Consider the following 22,029-nt stretch of genomic DNA (forward strand, 5'->3'; position numbering starts at 1 on the left):
CATCCGCCTCGCGCACAGCGTGCTGTGGGCCACGCCCCCCGCACGCGCGCGCGCGCACGCGCGCTCCTCCTCCCCCGGCGCCGCGGCCTGGAGCGCCGGCCCGCCCCGACTGGCCTCCCCGCCCCCACGCGCCGGCCTCTCCCGCGCGTGCGCGGTGGGGCAGGGCGGGGCCGGAAGTGGGGACGCGCGGCGGGGTAGGAGCGGCCACTTCCTCCCGCCCTGGTGTCCGCTCCGCAGGGTCAGCTCCCTCCTTTCTCTGTCCAGCCCCGCGACCTCAGAGTCAGGCTGCAGGGCCCACGACCCCGCCGTTGGAGGAGGTCACTGGGAGGACGTGATGGCCGGCTGACCCGCGAGCTGGGCCCGGCCACCCCCCGCCCTGTGTGTCCTGGGAGCGTGCGTCCCGCTGGCCTCGGAGCGCTACAAACGGCCGAGGACGCCGCTTAGAGAGAGGGACGAGGTGTGGGCATCTTTGGACGGAATTGGCGGCGGAGGAGTCAGGCCTCTGCCCAGACTTCAGTGTTCTGGCGGGCACGTAGGGGACCTACTGCGTCATCAGCCACCCAAGCCGGATCTCTGACCACTGGTGGCCGGCCCCGGGGCCCCCACGTCCCCTTAGGGGGGTTGCAGATGACACCCGGAAGCTCCAGAGCCCTCCACCCTGGGCTAGCGACTTGCTTTGTCACACGGAGGAGCAGCCAGGGAGGGGTGATGGCCGCGGGGGCGGGGTGAGGGGGGTGGCGTGGCCCGGGGTGTCCTCCACCGGCGGTGCCCAGGCTTCTTCATTTGCTGCGACCAGTTCAGTGTCCTGAACACTGTTTTCCACTGAAACCCGCGCACAAAACACAGCCCTCCGTCGGGAGGGGGATTCAGCGTTACCTCTGCTGGTAGTTCTGCAGCTGGGAGCCAACGCCGAAAGTCCTTTGAAATGGTTAAAAACGTTATAAAGGGAGGAACACTGCCCTTAGTCCTACTATTTATGGAAAAAGGAAGTTGGGTGACCGAAATTTCGTCAGAACCTACATTGGAGAGTGTCTGGTTCCGCTTCTTTTTTTAGCAGCTTCTGTACCGTTTGTACCACTTGTCTTCAGGAATGAGGACAAGTCCTCAGCACCATTAGAAAGGAGGACAAAACCTAATTATGAAAGTGAAAACGTTGGGAAGTCTTTTTAAACCTGGATCTCTTCAGTGCTGTGAAAAGAGTGTACTGATTATGGGTACTTCCTAAGATTTCTATTAAGTTACAAAGTGCCAGTAGTTAAAATTCAAGGAAGAAAGTGAAACTTCATAGTCAGAAGGTCATCATTGATCATCAATTCCAAAGTTTTTAAAACTTTTAAAATTTGTATGAATTTCAGAGTGGAAGTGGGAGAGAGAGAGAGAAACATCAATGATGAGAGGGAATCATTGATTGGCTGCCTCCAGCACACCCCACTCTTGTAATCAAGCCCGCAACCCAGGCATGCGCTCAGACCTAGAATTGAACCAGAACCTCCTGGTTTACTGGTTGACGACGCTCAGCCACACTGGCCAGGCTTAAAACTTTTTAAGTTAGTTTGATTAAAATGTAAAAAAAAAAAAAAAAAGTTAACAATGCGCTTCTGGGTGTGTTCCTGCCTTTGTGGGATGACCCATACATTTGGGAGGAAATGAGTGAGTCAGCTCGGGAGACACCCTGGCCCCAGGGCTGTGCTCTTTACGCCATTTGCTAGGGAGAGGTTAGGCCTACTGGGACACTCACTTGGCGCCATAACCAAACCCCAGGACTTAACTCGTTGCCATGGGAACGTGGGCCACAAAAAACAACAACAGGAAGGTAAGCAGGAACGGAGCTGGAGGAAAGAGGCCTGGCTGATGATTGGTCACGTACTCTTTGATCTTGGTCAGGGATGATCTGTTTGAGGATGGTAAGGTCTGGGTGTGTGAACTTGAAGCTTTATTTGGTCCCAAGTCATAGCGTTCTCACCTTGGCTGGTGCCATGGCGTGCTCTACACTTCACTGGCGTTGGCACTCCCAAGTCACCCCGGGTCCGGGCTTGGCTAGCAGTCAGAGTGCATGTGTGGTGTTCACAGATAACGGGCACCTTTTGATAAGAGGTGGCATCAGGAGAGGCATGCACTGGCTTCCTGCTTGCCTGTGCTTCCTCACCATGCCCAGGGGACTGTAACGAAGTTAAAAGCTGGAAGTACATTTTAGAAGAATGAAAGGTCCTATCGGTGCCGTTACAACCTCTGTTACATAAGGGTTAGGTTACTGCCCAACTGGCGGGCTCAGTGGTTGAGCATTGACCTATGAATCTGGAGTTCATGGTTGATTGCCCGTTGGGACACATGCCCTAGTTGCAGGGCGTGCAGGAGGCAGCCAATCAATGATTCTCTCTCATTGATGTTTCTATCCCTCCCTCTCCCTTCCTCTTTGAAATCAATTAATGTGTCTATATACACTGAGTGGCCAGATTATTATGGCCACCTGACGTTTGTAGGCAAATTAGCCGTACACTGCATCCTATGGGATATGGAAGCTGAAGGCCTGTTCGAACACCTTTGCTGTCTGCAGTTACCAAGATAAAACGTCTCCAGTTCGCACAGGAACCCAAGGATTGGACAGTTGAGCATTGGAAAAAAGTCATGTGGTCCGATGAATCACGTTTCCAGTTGCATCATGCAGATGGCAGAGTGAGAATTTGGCGGAAACAGCATGAAAGCATGCACCCCACATGCATGAGTACAACCCTTCAAGCTGGTGGGGGCAGTGTTATGGTTTGGGGCATGTTTTCCTGGCATGATTTGGGCCCTTTAATTCGTGTGGAACAACGTCTGAATAGTACAACATACCTAAGTATCGTTGCTGATCAAGTTCATCCTATCATGTTGAAGGCGTATCCCAATGGAGATGGCTTCTTCCAACAAGACAATACGCCATGCCACGGTGCTCGTATTGTGCAGGAGTGGGTTCAAGAACATGAGGGAGACTTTACCTTGCTTAGGTGGCCCCCACAATCACCAGATCTCAATCCGATTGAGCATTTGTGGGACGAAGTTAAAAGAGCCATCAGGCAGCTGGTTCCACAACCATCCAATCTCACAGAACTGGACAGTGCTATTCATCAGGCATGGTGTCAGATTCCTCGCATCACCTTTCAACATCTCGTGGAGTCAATGCCAAGAAGAATCGCCGCAGTATTGAAGGCAAAAGGTGGCCCAACGAAGTACTGATGGGGTGGTCATAATAATCTGGCCATGCAGTGCGTGTGTGTGTGTGTGTGTGTGTGTGTGTTTTTTTTAATATACACTGAGTGGCCAGATTACTATGATCTCTGAACGCATAATAATCTGGCCACTCAGTGTATATCCTATATAATAAAAGGCTAATATGCAAATTGTCCTCTGGACCAGGAGTTCGACCAGCAGGCAGGCCAGCCAACTGCCCATGTCCCCTCCCCTTGGCCAGGCTGGCCAGACCCCACCCATGCACGAATTCATGCACCGGGCCTCTAACACACACACACACACACACACACACACACACACACTGAGTGGCCAGATTATTATGCGTTCAGAGATCATCATAATCTGGCCACTCAGTGTGTGTGTGTGTGTGTAAATATATATATATATATATATATATATATGTTTTTTAAAGAGTTAGGTTACTGGGGAAGGTGACAGATGCAAAAATCTGAAAGAGTTTCAAGGAGGAAGTGGGATCACCTTCCTACCTTGGAGACTCCTGCTGCAGGTGGACACGGTCCATCCTGGTTATGTCACTGTCCGTGGCCAGCCCTGACTGTGACCAGTGTCTTCTCTTTCTCCTCTAATTTGGTTGCCATCACTGTCTTAACCATAAACAAGTATTTGGATGTTAATTGTGTATGTCGTTTGCCCTTTGCACAGAGCAATTCTCAGTTGACATTTCTTGGATGAATGAATAAAAGAATTATCCAGATACTAGTCATTTTTCATTTGACTAATCTATTATGCGCTCCCAGTCCTTCCCCTGCAGGGGTTCACAGCCTGCGTGACTGGGGAAGACTTCACATGTAATGACAATGTCCTGTGTTGTGTGATAAAATGCTACGGGAGCCCGGCTGGTGTGGCTCAGTGGATTGAGCATCATCCCATAGACCAGTGATGGCGAACGTATGACACGCGTGTCAGCACTGACACGCGTAGCCATTTCTGATGACACGTGGCCGCTGAGGCGGCCGCATGTCGAGGATGAAACATTTGCTGCTCCTGAGGATGAAACATTTGCGAAATAATGTTTTTTCCTCAAAGTGACACACTACCCGAGTTATGCTCAGTTTTTTGGCGAAGTTTGACACACCAAGCTCAGAAGGTTGCCCATCACTGCCATAGACCAAAAGGTCTGGGGTTCCATTCCCAGTCAGGGCACATGCTTGATCCCCAGTAGGGGGCGTGCAGGAGGCAGCTGATCAATGACATCGATGTTTCTACCTCTCTGTCTCCCTCTCTTTCTGAAAATCAATAAAAACTTTTTTTTTTTTTTAAGTGCTACAGGAACAGGGAGGGAGATGCTGCAGACACTTCTCTGGGAAGGAAGCTTAAGCAATTGGTGTAGGGAGCAAAGGCATGCTTAACATCCCCCTGGGCTTTGGGGGGGCATGATGCATCGGCGAAGGGATTCTCAGAGGACCAGGGCTTGTCTAGAGTCACACTCACCGTCACGTGCTAGGGACAGAGGACGCTGGGGGAGGGATGCCTCCTGTGCAGGAGACTCAGGCCCCTTTCACTTGTCCCCCGTGGAGCTGGGAGGCCTGCAGCCCTGGAGGATCCCACCCGCTGTGGGCTGCCCCTGGATACCGCTCAGAAGCTAGGCGTTTGGATTGAGTCCATGTTGTTGATCCTGCCCTGGCCTTGCTGGCCACAGCTACGCCGGACCTGGGAAGGGCTCGGGGGATGGAGTTTCCGTCTGCAGAATGCGTGTTGGACAGGCTGCTGTGCCCCTGCCCAGCACACCACTGTCATGTCATGTCAGCCTTAGTGCTTTTGATGCAACTACAGAATACCCACCAGCACGTGGCCTACGAGCTGGTGCTTTTCGTTTCTCCTTTCTCACATGACAAGTCTGGAATTCAGTTCTTGGGAAGGTCAAAGCTCAGAGTTTGCGTCAATGTTACCTCCAGGGCCAGGGCACCTGAGAACTCACTCACTGAGCCAGAACTTCGCTCATTGGTGCCCCCAGCTCCCCGCCTAGCGGCCCCTGACTCCAGGCCCGTGTCCAGCAGCTGGCTGACCGGCTGGAGCAGGCTTGCTGTGGTGCCAGCCCAGGTGTGTGGGACCTCCATGGGACAGCCTGCTCTGCCAGCCCGTTTGGAGATGGTCAAAGTGCTCAGACAGGAACCCCACCCATTCCTGAAAAACCCACGCCGTGTTCTCTCGGGGGACGTTTTAGCCCGGTATTTTTGTGTTGGCTTTTTCCAGTCCAAAAGTTAACATTCATGCAATTTATTAGGCTGATCCGACCAGGAATGCTTCTCTAAAAATAATCTTGCTGTAAATGTTGTTTTTGAAACTACGTTTCCACAGAATAAGGAAGTCATCCGATAAGGACTAATTGTGCAAGGAGTGCCTGACCAAATGTTATCAGATTATTTAAAAATTGAGATGTAACTAACAAAATTGTAAAATGTTAAAATATTGCACATCGTAGTGACTTAAAATACATATACATAATCTTATCAGGCTTAACATTAAAAAAGGCAAACAGCATTTCTGGGAAGAAGCACTAAAATGGAAGTTTCTGGACCTCGTTGAGTAAGAGCAGGGCCCAACCCCTTCTGAGAATAGCTGGCCTACATGCCACTGCCCGCTCCCAGAGCAGCCCTGTCCGTCCGGCAGCCACTTCTACCCAAGGCAGCGCCTCAGGCCGGCGCCCTGGGGTCCCTCCCATTTTACTGTTTATGCTGAGTCACGGTGGGGTGGGGTGGGGTGGGGTGGGGTGGGTCAGGCCGGAGCCAGTCAGTTACATGGCTGGAGGATAGGGAATGCGTGTGTGCAGGAAGGTGTGTTTGTCTGTGTTGGGGGAAGGTGTCCGGCTCCCCTCGGTAACTGGCTTTATTCGGAGTTTCCTGAGGAATAGGGTGGAGAGGACTGTCCATGAGGGAGGGAGGCGACCTGAAGTCTGAGCAGGAATACTCACCACCAGGGTCAGCTCAGAAGGTGCCCCCTGGGTAGCCCAAGGCATAGACGGAGGGGGGGAAGAGTGGGTGAGGAGGGGGAGTCCCCAGCCAGCCTGGGGAAAGGCTGCAGGCAGCTCGGAAAGCTCTGGGTTCCCATCCTAGAGCCGCACCCGGCTGTGGGGCCGGAGCCACACTGGCCCTTTGCAGGAAAGGGGAGACTGGAGCAGGCATTCTCTCCGACCTTCAGCTGTAGGTCACTGAGGAGGTTTAGCAAGAATCCAGGTGATTCTTTTTTATTTTTTAAATATAGTTTATTGATTTTTTACAGAGAGGAAGGGAGAGGGATAGAGAGTCAGAAACATCGATGAGAGAGAAACATGGATCAGCTGCCTCCTGAACACCCCCTACTGGGGAGGTGCCCACAACCAAGGTACATGCCCTTGACCAGAATCGAACCTGGGACCCTTCAGTCCGCAGGCCGATGCTATATCCACTGAGCCAAACCGGTTAGGGCAGGTGATTCTTTTTTAAAAAATTTTTTTTGAATTGATGTCAGAGAGGAAGGGAGAGGGAGAAAGAGATAGAAACATCAATGATGAGAGAATCACTGATCGGCTGCCTCCTGCACGCCCCCCCTCTGGGGATGGAGCCTGCCATCCCAGTATGTGCCCTGACCGGGAATCGAACCGTGACCTCCTGCTTCATAGGTCAACAACGCTCAACCCCTGAGCCACGCCGGCCCAGGTGAGTCTGGCGCGCTAGATATTTAGCTCCTGGAGCAAGACCTGGACCATCAGGGCACTTGGCTCTCTGGCGTCAGCTCCAGCTGCCTCCCAGGAACCACACTTGCTGGGGAACACACACAGTTAACACTTGACCCAGCTGAGCACCCTTTACAGAGCATGCCTTCCCTCGGTTCCCTGTCCCCGTCCCCCGCTCCCCCCGCACCTCTCCGCCACCCCACCCCACCCGGAAGGGCTGTGAATCAGGCCTACACGCCTCATCTTCTTTTTTTTAAAATATATTTTATTGATTTTTCACAGAGAGGAAGAGAGAGGGACAGAGAGCTAGAAACATCGATGAGAGAGAAACATCGATCAGCTGCCTCCTGCACACCCCCCACTGGGGATGCGCCCGCAACCAAGGCACACGCCCCTGACCGGAATCGAACCTGGGACCCTGAGTCCGCAGGCCGACGCTCTATTCACTGAGCCAAACCGGTCTTGGCACATCTTCTGGCCGCTCTCCCCAGTCATGCCGTCCTCCCCAATGCTCTCACTGTTCCCCTGGCCAGACCTCTGTCTCCAACATCCTCCTTTTCTGAGCGGCTCACAACCACCCGCCCTGAATATTGCCATGGGGATGTCTCATGCACCGCACCTGCATCCAAACACCCCCCTCCCCCAACCCGCTCCTCCTCGGGTTGTCCAACTGTTGATGAGGCCACCTTCCCACCCCAGGCCCCTACACACTGCTCGCCGCCAGTCTAACCTCCACCAGCGTGTTCCTCGCCCACCTTCGTGCCCTCCCTCCCTTTGTGGCTTCCTCCAGGAGGCAAAGCATGATCGTCCCCCGCAAGCCCGGCCCTCAGAGCACCCGGGCGACCTCACAGAGCTGACAGTGCCTTCAGTAACGACGCCGTCTTTCCGCCCGAGGACTGTGACCCTGCCACCCGGCACGGCCCGTGGCACAGGACGGAATGGAGTGGCGGGCTGGGGGCAAAGGGCTTCTAGCGAAGAAATGGGGGTGTAGGAGGTCACAGGTGGGTTGGGTAAACCCAGACACACCCAGATGTCTAGGTTGTTATTCTCCATCCCAGGAATCAGATTGGGAGGCCACAAATGATCAAAAGGCCCTGGTCCTGCATGAGTGGGAAGTTCTCTTCATATTGACAAACATTTGCTGATTCACGTCACATGCCAGGCCCCGTGGGCCCTGAGATGGCCAGCCCCAGTCCACCTTCCAGACTCTCATCCTGGGGGGAGCAGATCCCGAGTTCTGAGAGGAGAGGTAGGGTGGGATCCAAAGGAAGAACGGAACCGATGCAGAGGCCTTCAGGGCCGGGGAGACGGGGAGGGCGCAGCAAAGATTGCAGCTTAGGGCTGAAGGAGTCCCAAGGGTTGGTTCAGACACAGAAGAGACCTGAACCACCGCCGTGAGCGTGAATGCCAGGGCCCCAAACCTCTGGCCCCCATTCTGGCTGGGCTGACGCTGCCAGCATGCACCTGGGCCCCGTCTGCCCCCGGAAGCTGCATCCGAGCCCTGGAGAGGCCCTCACGCTTTGACAGGAGGTGGTCCCAGGGCCGCAGGGGAGATTACGGAAGCAGGGCCCACAGACGGTGAGGCGGGACTTGAGCCACACCTCAGAGGCAGCAGCTGGCCTCCAAGATAAGTTCCTACGCGGAGCCTGGCCCTGCATTTGCCACTAACTGCCAAGTGCCATGCAGGGCGCGGCCAGAGGGCCGGTGGCATATACTCTTCTCCCTCCGCATACACGAGAGGCAGCAATGGTGAGCGCAGCGTCGGAGCGGATGGAAGTGCCAGGCAGCCAAGTGCACAGGTCCAGCAAAGGGACGGGAAGAACCTTCATGCTGCATGAGCTCCCGCCGTGTAAAACAGGCTGGTGCGGGCCCAACGCTCGGAGAAGCCACAGACTCCCGAGTGGGAGCCCAGGAGGGTGCGATTCTGTGTGAAGGTCCTTCGCACCCAGCTGCACTCAGGGAGGGCTCACCGCTGCGTTAGGCGTCAGCCGCCTTCCTTTTCGGAGTAAGGACTTCCTCCTCTAACAGCTTCCTGGGATGGCCCTATGGCATGGCCTGGGAGAGGGAGAGACCCTGGGGCAGGAGCCAGGTGCCCACCGGGGAGAGGGGCCCCCACGCTGCAGAGGAGGGAGAGGAAGCTCGGGCGTGGCCAGGAGTGGAGGGTGGGGGGCTCCAGCTCCCAGCCCTATGACAACGGCGATGGGAAAGGTGCCCCCCGCTGACGCTGACGCTGACACAGACACAGGACAGAGTTCTGCTGACACCGGACAGTTTATTGGGCAAAGCCATGGCGTGGGAGGGGGAGGCTGGGGCGGACAGGACCGGGGCCCATCTGGGGGATTCCGCTGGACATCGGGCATTCCTCCGTGTGGTTTAGAGGCAACACCTTCATGGATAACCCCCCAGAGGGCCGGTGGGGGCGTGGGGGCGCCCTAGGCGCTGCTGGGCGCCTTGGCCAGCAGGGCTTCTATGTCGGGCTCGATGTCAATGGTGGGAAAGCGGCGGCTGTACCTGCGCACGGGCACGCCGTCAGGGCCCACCAGGAACTTCTCGAAGTTCCAGGACACGTCGTTGCGGCACACGGGGGACCAGATGATGAACTTGGGGTCTGTCATGAGCGCAGCGGGGTCGTCACTGGGTGCGGGCAGCGCCTGGCGCAGGAAGACGAAGAGGGGGTGCGCCTGCGCGCCGTTCACCTCGCACTTCTCGAAGAGCGTGAAGTTGGGCTCGAACCCGCCGCCAGGCCTGACGTACTTGAGGGAGTTCAGGATCTCCTCGTTCTTGCCGTTCTCCTGCGGGAGGAGAGCAGCTGGGACCTGGGCCTCCAGGGGAAACCTTCCGGCCGCAAACGGGGGTTTCGGGTGACTCACCGGGCCCCGCCCACCTTGCACAACCTTGCACCACCCGGGGCGGCCCGCACCCCGGCCTGGCCCAGCGCCGGGGGGAAGCGGGCCTGCGGCGGCCTCTCCGCGCCCCGGGCGTGAGGCTGCGGACGGCGCCCGCTGGGCAGCGCTCCCGGCCCCGCCTGCGCCGCCACCCCCGCCCGCTCCGCCCCGCGCACCTGATGCCCGAACTGGTTGCACGGAAAGCCGAGCACGACCAGGCCCCGCGGCCCGAGGCGCCGCTGCAGCTCGTTCATCTGGGTGTAGTCGCGGACGGTCGTGCCTCAGAGCGAGGCCACGTTCTCGATGAGCAGCACCTTGCCCCGCAGGGTGCCCAGGCTCACGGGCTCCCCGCCGGCCAGCGGGCGCGCGGAGAACGCGTGCACCGAGCGCGGGGCCGCAGCCGCCTGCGCGGCCGCCAACAGCGGAGCGGCGCACATGGCGTGGGGACGGCTTGAGAGGGTGCGCTGGGGACAGGAACACAAGGGGACCCGGGGTGCATCGCCTTTTAACAGGCAGGTCACGGCGTCACGTGGGACGGACAGCTCCACCCCCTCCGCCCCGCCCCATCCGGCCTCCCCGGGCTGGTGACCGGCGCGGCGGGAGGGGGCGACCTGGCCGGATGCAGACACCGCCCAGACCCTGCGGAGCTGCGGGCACAGCCGGGCGCTGCTGCGACCCGTTATCCTGCCGGGCGCCAGGGCACAGGCCTCAAAGGCTCTGGTTGGAGGCTGCAGTTGACAGCGCCTGGCGCGGCTCCTGGCCCACAGCCCTTCCGTGTTGCTGTTCCCGCGTGTGTCCTCCTGCTACCGGTGCCGAGCAAGTTGTGGCTTGTGGTGATGGCGCGGTTGGCAGCACCTGCCAAGGCGGTTCTTCTAGGACGAGCTTTAGGAAGGTTGAGGAGGAGGGTGGGCAGTGCCAGCAGGCAGCGCACAGGCCCTGCGGCCCGCGCCAGTTCAGTTCCCTGCACCCGGGGCTGTCCGCGGGGTTCAGGCCCAGCCCTCTAGCCCCCCGCCTCCTTGTACAGCCTAGAGGGAGGGCTCGCCCCAGGTCTGAGAACAGAGCCGAGAGCATGAAGGGCCAGGAGGGCCCTGCCGACTTCAGGCCATCCTCCGTACCCACCCACCTCCATCTGGAGCTCCGCCCTGGAAACTGAGGCCTGAGAAGGGACGGAGTAAGAGGAAAGGTCCCGGTCTGGTCTGCGTAGAATGACTGCTTGGCGTGCCCTCCGGTCTCCGCAGTGGGCTGCCCCCTCCCCCCCCCCCAATGCTGAACTTGAATGACACAAGACGATAGTCTCCATGTTCTAGGCGCCAGGTTGGTGGCATCAGAGAAGGTGGTGGGCCCGCTGGTACTGTGCACCCTGCAGCCCACCCCCCACCCCCAGCCCCGGAGAGAGGAACACACACACCGGATCCGGAAGTGTAGAAAACTGCCTTTATTCTAGTAGTTGGAAAAGTTAACCGGTACAGAAAAGTCCCGTCAGCTGGAGGGGGGCTCCCGAGGAACCTGGCACAGTGAGGAGCAGTCCTAGAGCCAGACCCGCGGTGCAGGAGCGGCAGCTCTTCGGCCTTCGGAAGCGACTACATGCCTCAGGCACGAAACCAAATTCCTACTTACTCAGCCCAGCTCTGGGGAGGGGTACGGGGACACGTGGGGCTGAAAACAGGTGACATGGCCATCTTTTATTAGAGAAACCGACAAAGCGGGAATTTTAAAAATGAATTTTCCATCTGACTTTATTTTCAAATACACTTTCTTTTTAAAAAAACCAATACACTTTCTGTGGGAATGACAAATATCAGTATTAGGAAATCCAATTATACAAAAAATACTACATCTAGTTTGGGGTAGATATATTTATTTTTTGGTAACATACATTAAGTGGCACTAATTACACAGTAACTATAAGGTAACTAACATGAAACCACAGAACTGTAACCTTGCCGCAGCTGCATGAACTTGGCCTCTCTGGCTGAGCATTTTGAAAAAACTGGATGCCCTCTCCAGAGGCCGGACAATGCATCTGCTCAGGAGTGAAGCTCTGAAGCGGTAGCTCACCAGAGCACCTTGCAGCTGACAGATGACAGGAAGGCATGTTAGTTATGAAGTAGTTACAGCCTAACTCACAAAAGTTACCATTTCTCTTTCTAGAAAGAAGCAAGAAGTTAAGGAATTCCTTGAATTAGCGCCTGGTGTGTCGGGTGGGAGTGCAGAGGGCTGTTAGAGCGGTGTCAGAGGACCGGCGGGCCAGGTGGGCTGGATCATTAATAATCATGGTTGGCTTCTAAATACTGGTAGCAAGATGACTTCTGATTTGTAATCTCAGGTAAATTATAGGTAAATGAAAGGCCAGGAATCATACGCTAGGATTAATGAACAGCACTTCAGAACGAGCCGCGCGAGGCTGTGCCTGCGGCGCTCACAACACAAGGCACCCGGACTTCTTCTTCCCACGCCTGGCTTGCAGAGCAGCTCTCGTGGCCATTTCGAAAACCTCCCTCACTCCATCTTTGGTCTTTGCTGAACACTCCATGTACCCAAATGCGCCAATCCTGTTTGCCATATCTCTGCCTTCTTCCGGTTTTACTGGCTCCTAGCAAAGAGAGAAGAGGGTTCCAGACAGTGAGTAGTTAGTTACCACTGTGACATACATACAGGGAGTAGGTGTATTTAAATCCAGCTAAGACCTCTTTTAAAAGCTACCACATCCCCAAACTGGAGTTCGGTCCATGAAATTCATATGCAGTGAGCCCCAACCCAATATAACGTCCCTCCCCAATGAGCTCTTCTCTGGGGAGAGGCCGGAGAAGCCCTGTAGGTTAACGTTAAGGAGGGAATGAAGGGCAAAATGACTCAAGCTGCCGATCCAGGTAACCCCTGGTCCTCCTGCAGCTTCCCAGAGAGAATGCCCCTGGGAGAAAACAGATCCTGACCTTGACATTCAGAGAAACCTCAGTGGGAGAACCTGGGGTGAGGACCTCCAGACTCTCCTCCTGCAACGGGGAAGCCCTGCCCTGCGGCCACCTCCATCATCACTTTCTAAAGGCACCGGGGCTCTTTGCCTGGACTCCCTGCCTCAGAACTGCCCAACCTTTCAGTTGCCACCAGTTTGTTTTTGGCCTCACATACACCAAGGTAATAACTGAAGAGGGAAATCAAGAGCCCGATGAAGTTCCTGCATTTGGAGCACTGGCGACTGCGGTGATGGTCCCTTCCGAGGCAGGCGATCCGTGGGGGCACAGCACCACCTCACAGGGGAGATTCCGTCTCACATGACTAGACCCCAGGCAGTGGGGGCCAGATGGAGAGAGAGGTTTCTGTTGGGCTCCCTGAACCTCCCCACGGGTCCTCGGGTTCAAGAATCCTACAAGACCTGCCAGTGTGGCTCAGCTGGTGGGAGTGCGTCCCGTGCACTGAAAGGTGGCGGGTTCGATTCCCGGTCAGGTGTGTACGATCAATCAAAGTCTTCTCTCCACCCCCACTCCCACCGCTGCCCCCAGTCAAGGACAACACATCCCCAGGTGAGAACTGAAGAGAACGCCACCCGGAGAGAGAACCCGGCCCCGGCCATGCCTGCTTCATCTTGGCCAGCTCCCGCCTTGTGTGCTCATCGTTTCGAAGATCCTTCTTGTTCCCAACCAGGATGATGGGCACATTGGGACAGAAATGCTTGACTTCCGGAGTCCATTTTTCTGGGATGTTTTCTGAAAATAGTGAAATGCACATAATTCGGGGATATATAAAGTTCTATCTTCAAGAATCTCCAAGATCCCTAATTAAACTACAAAGAAACGACTTGAAAATTATGCTGGACATTTAATGGCATTTCACGACTTTTAAAACTAGTTTTAATTGTGCCAGGAAAAGGCAAAATTTATCCCCTACCCTTAAGCACAGAACCACCAGCTTCTGTCAGTCCCACCACCAAGCACAGCTCCTGTGGAGGGGGGCCCAGGAGAAGACTCCGGAGCAGCAAAGGATCCAGTCAGTGCCCAGGGGGATCCGCAATGGGGCCACCTGCCCACGCAGGGAGGCTCCCGTGGCCATCACCGTCCAGCTGGCAGGGATTCTGACCACACCCCATTCGGGGGCTGCAGCTGGCCTGGAGTCCACATGTTCTCTCCACCTTGCTCATGGGCCTCAGCATGTCCCTGCCCTGCGGGTTATGGTATTTCCAATGGCTCACGAGCCCTGAACATGAGTGACAGCCAGCTCAGCTCCTTGCGGACCTGGAGTATGGCTGTATGGACATCAAGGTGGCTGAGCGGGCTGGGTTCAGCCCCCACACCCTCCCTCGGACACCTCAGTGTCAGGGATGACTTTGTAAGATGGGGAAGATAGTCATACCTACCTTACACTGGGTTACTCTGAGGCAATGCATGTAAAGCACTTAGAGCGATGGTAATGTAAACGGTGCTGATTGTGATTTGAGACGTATTTTATAAGTAAGCTGCTCACTCTCTGACTTCAAGGCTAGTGCCTTGTTTTATCGAGTGTGAGGTCAGCATTAGTCAGTCATTTTCTGAAGGAAAGTGGCTTCTGAAACATGTGACCAACTGAGCTAATATGGCAGGCCCAAGTCTCTCATTATTAGCTAAGACGCTTTGGAAAGGGGCTGAGAGAGGACTTGAAAACACCACCGGAAATAGCAAGTCCCCAGGCTAGAAACAGGAGGCAACACGAAGCACTAAAGAAAGGTACAGGCACCCTGAAAACCTCCCCCAAATCTCAGTCCAAAAGCTGGTTCTGTATTTGGAACTCCCTGCTTTACAAAGTGGACGCAGAGCAGCCACGGGAGACCAGGCTGAAAGGCCCAGGCCGTTACACAGACTCAGGCTCTAGGACTCTGGCCACTGGCGATTCCTTCTCTGATGCTCATGTCTGCTCGATGCCCAGAAAGGACCTGGGACTAGGTGTCAGCCAGGCACGCAGGCATGGCAAACCGCAGGCTGCAGAGCTCCTCACCTAAACTGTCAGGGCTGTCGATGGAGAAGCACATCAGGATGACATCCGTGTCCGGGTAGGAGAGGGGCCTCAAGCGATCATAATCCTCCTGCCCAGCTGTGTCCCACAAAGCCAACTCTACCTGTGGGAGAAGAATGAAGGACAAAGGGCCAGGTTAATCCCACTACCCACTTTTGTGGCTTGTGTGTGTTTTTTAGAGGGAGGGAGAGAGAAAAAGAGGGAGAGGGATGGGGTTGGGAGGGAGAGAGAGACACTGATTTTTTTGTTCCACTTGTTTATGCATTCATTGGTTGAGATTCTTGTATGTGCCCTGACTGGGGATTGAACTCGCAACCTTGGTGTACTGGGACAATGCTCAAAACAACAGAACTAATCTGGCCAGGGTCCACTACCCACTTTCAAAAGGGGATGTTGGCCCAGCCAGTGTGGTTCAATGGTTGAGCGTCGACCTATAAACCAGGAGGTCACAGTTCAATTCCTGGTCAGGGCACATGCCTGGGTTGTGGGATTATCCCCAGTAGGGGGCGTGCAGGAGGTAGCTGATAATTCTCAATCAACAATGACCATCTGGATGACCTTCCGGAAGAAGCCGGTGGCAAGGGCCAAGCCCCTTGCATGAATTTCGTGCATCGGGCCTCTACTTTAATTATAAGTAACATCCAGTGGATGAACGAGAGGGGAAATCAAACTGTAAATAATATTCTACCAGGTGTACAAGGCAAGACAAGTAAAAACCGAACTGTCATTTGTCGTCTCACGCAACCATCTCCATCTGTCTGGTCATGCTGCCCCAACGGGAAAACATGGAGACGAGCGTGTGTGAGTCGCTGGGGGAGGAAAGACACCAGCTGGGGTAGGAGTCTAAGCTGAGGGGAAGGCGTCCGGCTCCACCTGGACTACTCACAAAAACGTCGAATGAAAGCGTCACGTAAGGTGGGAGGACACGCCTCTCACGCCTGGGCTCTGGGCCTGGGTCCTCTTTCAAGGTGCCCAGCACTGCAGCCGCCTTGCGACCTCTTCTGACCAGAGTGGACGGTCACACCCTCTGGGCAGAGGCCCGTCGGGCCCAAGGAGCTCTCCCTTCGGTGCCTGGAATACCCCTTTCTCCCAGCACCTCCACACCCTTCTTTCAGTCTCTAAGTGCCATTCCTTCTCTAAGGTCGACGGCTAACTGTCTCTTCAACCCTCCGCCCCCGCCCCGGGATGCGTCTCCTGCCACCTCCGTAGGCTCCTTGCTCTTCCATCTGGACACATCGTCAGCTTGGTGAGGGGCGAGGAGATACTGACCCCCCCATCCTCACAGCTGGTCTGACCTCAGGATGGTGCAGCTCATTCACGCTCTCCTACATCCCACCCCCTGGCCCCTCCAAGCCTCCCGAGTGTTCAGTCTGGCTCCTGACGAATGGTTCCTGGGTGTGGATGCTTCCGAAGGTCCGTCCCATGTCGAAAGGGCCTCCCCACTTCGGTAGCCATGTTCCGGGACAGGGTCACCTGGACTCGGGATGCCTCCCAAGGCGCTGTCCACGCTGCTCTTCAGCGCCCCTCCCTGTGGGGCTCCCGAGGTGCTGAGGCAGGAAGCTGGGCTGTGATGCCCTCTGCCAGATCCAGCACCTTCACTGAAGGGGTCCTCTCCCTGCTAGGAGGCCTCCCCTATCTTGCCAGGATCAGCTACATTCAAAGCTGGCAGTGCAAGAAAAACTCAGACCATTACGAAAGGTTTTAAGTCAAGGTCCCTACATTTCTTGTGGATAAGATCCTGGTTGTTTCAAGACCTCCAGGTGCAGAGAGTGCTCCCAGGAGAACAGAAAGGCCATGACTGGCTCCAAAACACGCGTCCTGACTTTCCCAACTGAGCTCACGGCACAGAGCACCCGACAGCTACTCTCTCTGGAGGGGATGACAGGATAAAACCAGCAACATGCATGTACCAGGCACTGGAGAAACCAACCTGGCCCTGCTTTCCGTGCTGTGTGGCAATCTAAGCTGGACAAGGGGGCCGTTACCTGACAACAGGCGCAAAGACCTCAGCACATTTCAACCCGTTTGTCACACTGGGCCAGGTGTCTGCACAAAACCAGTCTCCCAGGCCCCGGGAACACGCGTGTCCAAGCTTCAACGCAGAGAACGGACTCAGGTAACAGTGGCAGCACTCTGCACTGATGGACTCCGTGCAGGACAGGCCCCAATGTGCTGCCGGCTGAAATGCACTGTTGCCCCCCAGATCTTTTCTTTTTTTAAAAAAATATATTTTTATTGTTATCAGAGAGGAAGGGAGAGGGAGAGAGAGATAGAAATATCAATGATGAGAGAGAATCACTGATTGGCTGCCTCCTGCATGCTGCCAATTGGGATCGAGCCTGCAACTGAGCACGTGCCCTGACCAGGAATCGAACCAGTGACCTCTTGGTTCATAGGTTGATGCTCAACCTCTGAGCCATGCCGGCCGGGCCCCTCATCTATTCTTGACCAGAAAGGTGCCTTGTGTTTCCTGAAGGCACGAGAGCAATCACTGTGACCCCCACTGAAACGGGACAAGGACTGCAGACTGTAAAAGGAGGTTTTGAGTTCAGCCCACTGTGTAAAGTGCTTTGGTGCTTCCCAATGCTTTCAGTTACTTCTAGAACCCTGATGTCACCTGCAAAATGAAGGCGACTCAAGAGTCAGGTGGCTTACTCATGATCACAGAACTCTCAGGACATCCTATGAGAAACCTAGAATTCTGAGCAGCTAGCCTAATGTGTTTCTACACAGGTGCCGCATGTGGGGGCTAAGTAACACGGGACAGAGAGTAGGTAGCTGGAAAATGAGAAGGGAGAAAGGAGATGGAATTATGGAGCCAACTGACTAGGTGCTAGCGCACACACATGGGACTGAATGCCCAAGAGGACTGACTGTGTTGGAGAAGAAACCCTTGTTCTACTTTTCTTTTCAGCGGACCAGTCTGTACTGAGAATTTCATTCCTCCCTGCAAGAAAGATGTAACTGAATCAACAGTGGCAGCTTGTTTATGTTAAAGACAAAATATTTTAAAAATTAAATGTGAGGCCTGGCCAATGTAGCTCAGTAGTTGAATGTCAACCTATGAACCAGGAGGTCACTGGTTCAATTCCCAATTAGGGCACACGCCCCAGGATGCACGCTCAGTCCCCAGTGTGGGGCGTGCAGGAGGCAGCTGATCAATGATTCTCTCTCATCATTGATGTTTCTATCTCTCTCCCTTTACCTTCCTTTCTGAAATCAATAAAAAAAATATTTTTAAAAAAATCTGTAGACTTCCAATAAAAATAAAAATTACATATGAGGATGTTTGTTGCCTACATGCCACACTGCTGATGGTATAACTCTTTGAGAGTCATAATAAATATGAACCTCTCAACCTAGTAATCTCATATTGCAGCACTAAATATAAAATCAAAGCCAAAAAAACACATATACTAAGGTTTTCCCAAATAAAATACATATGATTATGGACAAAATGTACATGCTAGCAATTTAACAATGAACAAAGTTGGGCTGTGGTACCAGGATGAGAATGGATTTCTCACTCTAACATTTTTGTTATTGTTATACTAGAGGCCCGGTGCACAAAGATTCATGCAAGAAAGGGCCTTCCTTCCCCTGGCTGCTGGCACCGTCTTCACTCCGGCCTGGAGCTGCTGGGGCGGTGCAGAAAGCCTGCATCCTGCCCTGCCCCCGGCCGCTCAGCGCCTGCATATACAAATTAACCCACCATCTTTGTTGGGTTAATTTGCATACTCACTCCTGATTGGCTGGTGGCGTCACGAAGGTATGGTCAATTTGCATCTTTCTCTTTTATTAGTGTAGATAGATTGTGTACTGAAGAGACAAAAAGGCCTAATTCTCTCTGACTACACGAATAGCCTAACATGTAAAATTAGTACCAGTTGTTATGGAAATGTACTCACCTGCTTTCCGTCCACTTCAATGTCTGCCACATAGTTCTCAAACACCGTAGGTACATACACCTCTGGGAACTGGTCCTTGCTAAAAACGATGAGCAAGCAAGTCTTGCCACAGGCTCCATCACCAACAATCACCAATTTCTTCCGGATGGCAGCCATTGCTGAAACAGACAAAGTATTATCTAGACTGCACAAGAAGCCATGATAGCTTTAGGCTATGAAACACTTTTCCAACAATGGGGCACAAGCCTCTATTAGCACACCCAAATATAAAATGCTAGTACATCTTTCCAGTTGGCACCAAAATATCATCTCAAAGAACTTATACAAACACTACAGGCCCAGTGCATGAGATTTGTGCACGGGTAGGGTCCCTAGCAGCTGTCGGCTGCCACCTCCCTTCCCCCAGCTGCCTGAGGCCTCCCCTCCCTCAGTTGGCCAGCCGGCCAGCCCCACCCCTGGCCAAACTCGGCCAGCCCCACCCCTGGCCAAACTCCTGGTCGAGGGGACAATTTGCATATTAGGCTTTTATTATACAGGATTATACTTAATGGTAAAAAACATGAAATCTTTTCCCCAAGATCAGGAACAAGGCAAAGATGTCCATGCTTGCCACTTCTATCCATCCAACATGACACTGGAGGCAATTAGGCAAGAAAATAAAATAGAAGACATACATATGGGAAAGGAAGAAATCAAACAATCTCAACTCAGATGACAGATGTGTACAATCCACTAAAAACTATTAGTGCTAATAACAAACTCAGCAAGGCTGCAGGGTACAAGATGAACATACAAAAATGAACTGTATTTCTATACCCTAGCAATGAACAAATTGAAAATGAAATTAGGAAAACAATTTCACTTACAATACCATAAAAAAGGAATAAATTTAACAAAATAAGAACAATATTCTGAAAAGTACAAAACATTGTTGAGAGAAATTTAAGATCTAAATAAATATTACAACACATGTAATACTTCCAAAAATAAAGATTAAAAAAAAAAAAAAAAGAGCCGAAACCGGTTTGGCTCAGTGGATAGAGCGTCGGCCTGCGGACTCAAGGGTCCCAGGTTCGATTCCGGTCAAGGGCATGTACCTGGGTTGCGGGCACATCCCCATTAGGGAGTGTGCAAGAGGCAGCTGATCGATGTTTCTCTCTCATCGATGTTTCTAACTCTCTATCCCTCTCTCTTCCTCTCTGTAAAAAAATCAATAAAATATATTAAAAAAAAAAAAAAGATTCATGTTTATGAAATGGAAGACAATATTAAAGAACCAAGTTGCAGGACTCACACTTCCTGGCTTTAAAACTTAATACCCCCCTACACACACAACAACAAACTACAGTAATCAAGACAGTATTTCACTGTCATCTAGACAGACACAGATCAATGAATAGAACCGAGTCCAGAAATAAGCACTTATATTTAGAGTCAAATGATTTTCAACAAAAATGCCAAGACCAATGGAGAAAAGAAGTCTTTTAACTCAAGATGGATTAACAATTTTTATTGTCTAGTTTAGTGGCATTACATATATTCACATTATTATGCAGCCATCACCACCATCCATCTCCAGGACTTTATCCACCTCCCCAAACTAAACTCTATACCCAATAAACACTACCTCCCTACTCCCCTTTCCCCTCCCTCTGCCCCTGGCAACTACCATTCTACTTCCTGTCTCTATGAATTTTACTTCTCTAGTGACCTCCTATAAGTGGAATCATACAGTATTTGCCTTTTTTTTTTTTTTTGGACTGGCTTATTTCACGCAACATCAAGTCTTGAAGATTCAAACGTGTAGTATGGGTCAGAATTTCCTTTCTCTTTAAGACTGAGTAACATTCCATTGTATGTATATACCACATCTTGTTTATCCATTCATCTCTTGATAGACACTTAGGTTGCTTCCACATTTCAGCAATTGTGAATAATATTTATTACAATATATTGTAAGTAGTATATTCACAGATATATTTATCCCAGCAACCGAAGAGAAAAAAATAGATAAATTGGACTTCATAAAAATTTTAAAAACTTGTGCTTCAAGAGATACCGTCAAGAAAATGAAAAGACAAAACCACAGAAGCAAATGTTTACAAATAACATCTGATAAGGGCTTGTATCTAGAATATATAAAGAACTCTTACAAATCAACAACAAAAAGCAGCTTAAGAGGTGGTCTGGCTCAGGATCTTTCTTTTTTTTCAGGGTCTCTCTTGAGGTGGCAGTTAAGATGTTGATTTGGATCCAGAATATATAAATAACTCAATAATAAAAAGACAAATAACCCAATTTAAAAATGGGTAAAGGAAATGAATAGATAAGACCCAGCAATTCTACTCCTATATATTTATCCAAGAGAAATAAAAACATATCCACACAAAAACTTGTACCTGAATGTTCACAGCAGCATCCATTATAGTAAAAAAATAAAAACAACCCAAATATCTAATAAGTGGTGAGTGGATAAAGATGTGACATATATACAAAATATTACTCGGCCATAAAGAGGGGAGAAAGGATTGATACATGCTCCAGTTATCAGAATGGGTGAACCCTGAAAACGTTACACATGTGACAGCAGCTGGTCACCAAGAACCACGTCCTGTGCCTCTAACGTAACGACACGTTCAGAGCGGACACATGCAGACAGAAAGCAGAGCTCACGGTGGTTGCCCAGGGAAGCAGAAAGGAGAGGAAGGGAACAGGGAATGGATGTCCTTTAACACGTTAAGCGCCTGCCAGTCACCGGTGACTGACTCTGTACTTTCTGTCCCGGAGACAAAACAGGCGGCGCCTAACGTGTTAAGGGGAACAGTGAGATTTCATTTCTGGGGTGACGGAATTTTCCCAAAACAACCGTGAAATGGCATACCACTCTCTGACTATGTACCACTGAATTCCATTGTACATTTCAAAAAATGTTTTCACGGATTTTTTTGTTTTTCTCATGCTCTCAGTTTCCTGTCAAGAATTTTTATATGTACTTTATCCATGTATATCTCCTCAGGGCTAACTTGTATTGGTTTGTGCCCAAAGTCAAACAATCAAGACCTTACAGGTTTCAAACAAAATAATTCATCAGGAATTCCCTTGTCAAGAAAAGGCTGTCAACTTTGAACAGTATCTTTCCAGAAGGCACTCAATTCTCAAGAAACAGTCTCGCAATCTAACACGGTTAACCCTTTGCACTTGCTTGCTTTTTTCTCGATTCCTTTATTTTAATGCTAACCGTGTCGAGTCACACTCGACATCCGAGTGCAAAAGGTTTAAAGACATACAAACGGAAAACGCCAAGGAGCAACCAAAAAGGCTCTAGAAAACTTTCCTTGGCCCAGGAAATGTG

The 22,029-nt window shown here is 52.3% G+C and overlaps 2 protein-coding genes across 4 annotated transcripts in view; both read right to left on the minus strand.

The window, feature by feature from the left end:
- Positions 1-9,153: 9,153 nt before the first annotated feature.
- On the minus strand, positions 9,154-10,282 carry GPX1 (glutathione peroxidase 1). Its single transcript, XM_008155666.3, has 2 exons — positions 9,963-10,282; positions 9,154-9,693 (listed from the first exon to the last, which is right to left on the minus strand). Exons 1-2 carry the CDS (start codon positions 10,221-10,223, stop codon positions 9,334-9,336), a joined length of 621 nt encoding a protein of 206 aa, XP_008153888.3. The 5' UTR covers positions 10,224-10,282; the 3' UTR covers positions 9,154-9,333.
- A 924-nt stretch (positions 10,283-11,206) lies between these two features.
- The window catches only part of RHOA (ras homolog family member A), a 32,293-nt gene continuing 21,470 nt past the window's right edge, over positions 11,207-22,029 (minus strand). For all 3 annotated transcript variants that reach the window (XM_054729398.1, XM_008155653.3, XM_054729397.1), the window contains 4 exons: positions 18,678-18,835; positions 14,752-14,872; positions 13,360-13,490; positions 11,207-12,379 (listed from right to left, as the gene is read on the minus strand). In XM_054729398.1, coding sequence (XP_054585373.1) covers positions 12,206-12,379; positions 13,360-13,490; positions 14,752-14,872; positions 18,678-18,833 — 582 coding nt within the window. In that variant the 5' untranslated portion in view covers positions 18,834-18,835 and the 3' untranslated portion in view covers positions 11,207-12,205. The remainder of the gene's footprint in view (positions 12,380-13,359; positions 13,491-14,751; positions 14,873-18,677; positions 18,836-22,029) is intronic.

The sequence above is a fragment of the Eptesicus fuscus genome, chromosome 18, assembly GCF_027574615.1.
Source record: "Eptesicus fuscus isolate TK198812 chromosome 18, DD_ASM_mEF_20220401, whole genome shotgun sequence".
NCBI classification, from domain to species: Eukaryota; Metazoa; Chordata; class Mammalia; order Chiroptera; family Vespertilionidae; genus Eptesicus; species Eptesicus fuscus.